Source organism: Cryptomeria japonica, chromosome 7 (assembly GCF_030272615.1).
Source record: "Cryptomeria japonica chromosome 7, Sugi_1.0, whole genome shotgun sequence".
Taxonomy (NCBI): Eukaryota; Viridiplantae; Streptophyta; class Pinopsida; order Cupressales; family Cupressaceae; genus Cryptomeria; species Cryptomeria japonica.
The window spans coordinates 11,942,963-11,944,258 of record NC_081411.1 but is presented as its reverse complement, the minus strand read 5'-3'; the positions used below and the strand labels follow the sequence as shown (position 1 = coordinate 11,944,258).

Here is a 1,296-nt window from a genome sequence, read left to right as displayed (position 1 = left end):
ATATTTTTAAATTATATTAATTTTGAAAAAAATTAACATATGTGATTTATTTGCACAAAACAATTAAAAAAAACATACTCTAATCCCTTCCCTAAAATATTGCCAGCTTATGATGTAAAACAACTAAATCCAGAACACCAGCAAAATACCAGTACCAAATAAAGTTACTTGAAGCGCAGAAAGTCATTATAAAGTTACTTGACAACAATGCCAAGTACAATGCTCTCAGCCTTCACGCCTGACTTACTCCCCATGCGCCCATTTAGTTTCACGCCTGACTTGTTCCTCCTCTTCAGGAGTGAAGTCATTTTGTACGTGAAAAATCTCTCTGAGCTCTTCTACGCTTTTGTCCTTAATCCTGTCTGCTATAGTTTTGCACATTAAGTCGACAAGATTGTGTATTTCCAGGTACTTTGCAGCAACAATGAGACGAAAAAGGGTATCCTGATCCATGTGCTTCACCAACTCCTCATCCCACGTCTTCACATCCTTCTCTGAGATGGTGTTGGCGGCATTAACATGATATTCGCAGTACTCGATCACCTTCGCCAAAATTTGACTGGAAATGTCGTGCAAAGGCAGGGCGGTATCCGTGCAGCCCGTGTGAGCGAGAGCGTTCTTTAACGTCTGCGACTGCATGGCTACGGCATACTCTACCTCGAATATCTTGTCATCCTTACTCTTCAACTTCACCTTACATTCGTTCGCCATGGTTGTGTTGGGAAGCTCTGCCATGCCTGTAACGAAGGGAATGTTACAGAAGGGATTGAAACAGGGATTCACAAAAAACGTTGGGGAAACTGGCTCTGTGATTTTGGTATATATGTTGTCTTGGGGTTAGTTTTCTCTCGAGGTAGTTAGGTTTTTATAACTGCCGAAAGGTGGTGTAGTTTTAGGTTTTTTATACTGCCGACTTTCCCTAAAGTTTAGAAGTGTAATTATGAATAGTAAGAGGTGAGTGTAATAGTGTAATTTATGTTGTTTTGGGAGGTAGTTAAAATTTCAATTTTTATTATTTAATGTTTCTGAATCTTATAAGTGTAATTATAGATATTATGTTTTTTATGTTTTTTGTTTCATATGAAGAGTAAGAGGTAAGCTATAATAGTGAGTTATGTTTTTAAAATTTGAAACTATAAAATAATTTTAAATAAATGTATTGTTTACAAAATTGTGTAAAGGATGTTACGAGATCTTTTTATAATAGTGGGAGTTTTGTTTTCAAATTTTTAAATTATTAAATAAAGTTTAAATAAATGTATAAGTATATTATTGTTTAAAAAATTATGTAAAGGA

The 1,296-nt window shown here is 35.0% G+C and overlaps 1 protein-coding gene across 1 annotated transcript; it reads right to left on the bottom strand.

Moving 5' to 3' along the window:
• Positions 1-243: 243 nt before the first annotated feature.
• Positions 244-735, bottom strand: LOC131039892 (SKP1-like protein 12). The gene has a single exon (XM_057972741.1). It carries the CDS (start codon positions 733-735, stop codon positions 244-246), a length of 492 nt encoding a protein of 163 aa, XP_057828724.1.
• Between the last annotated feature and the right edge of the window lie 561 nt (positions 736-1,296).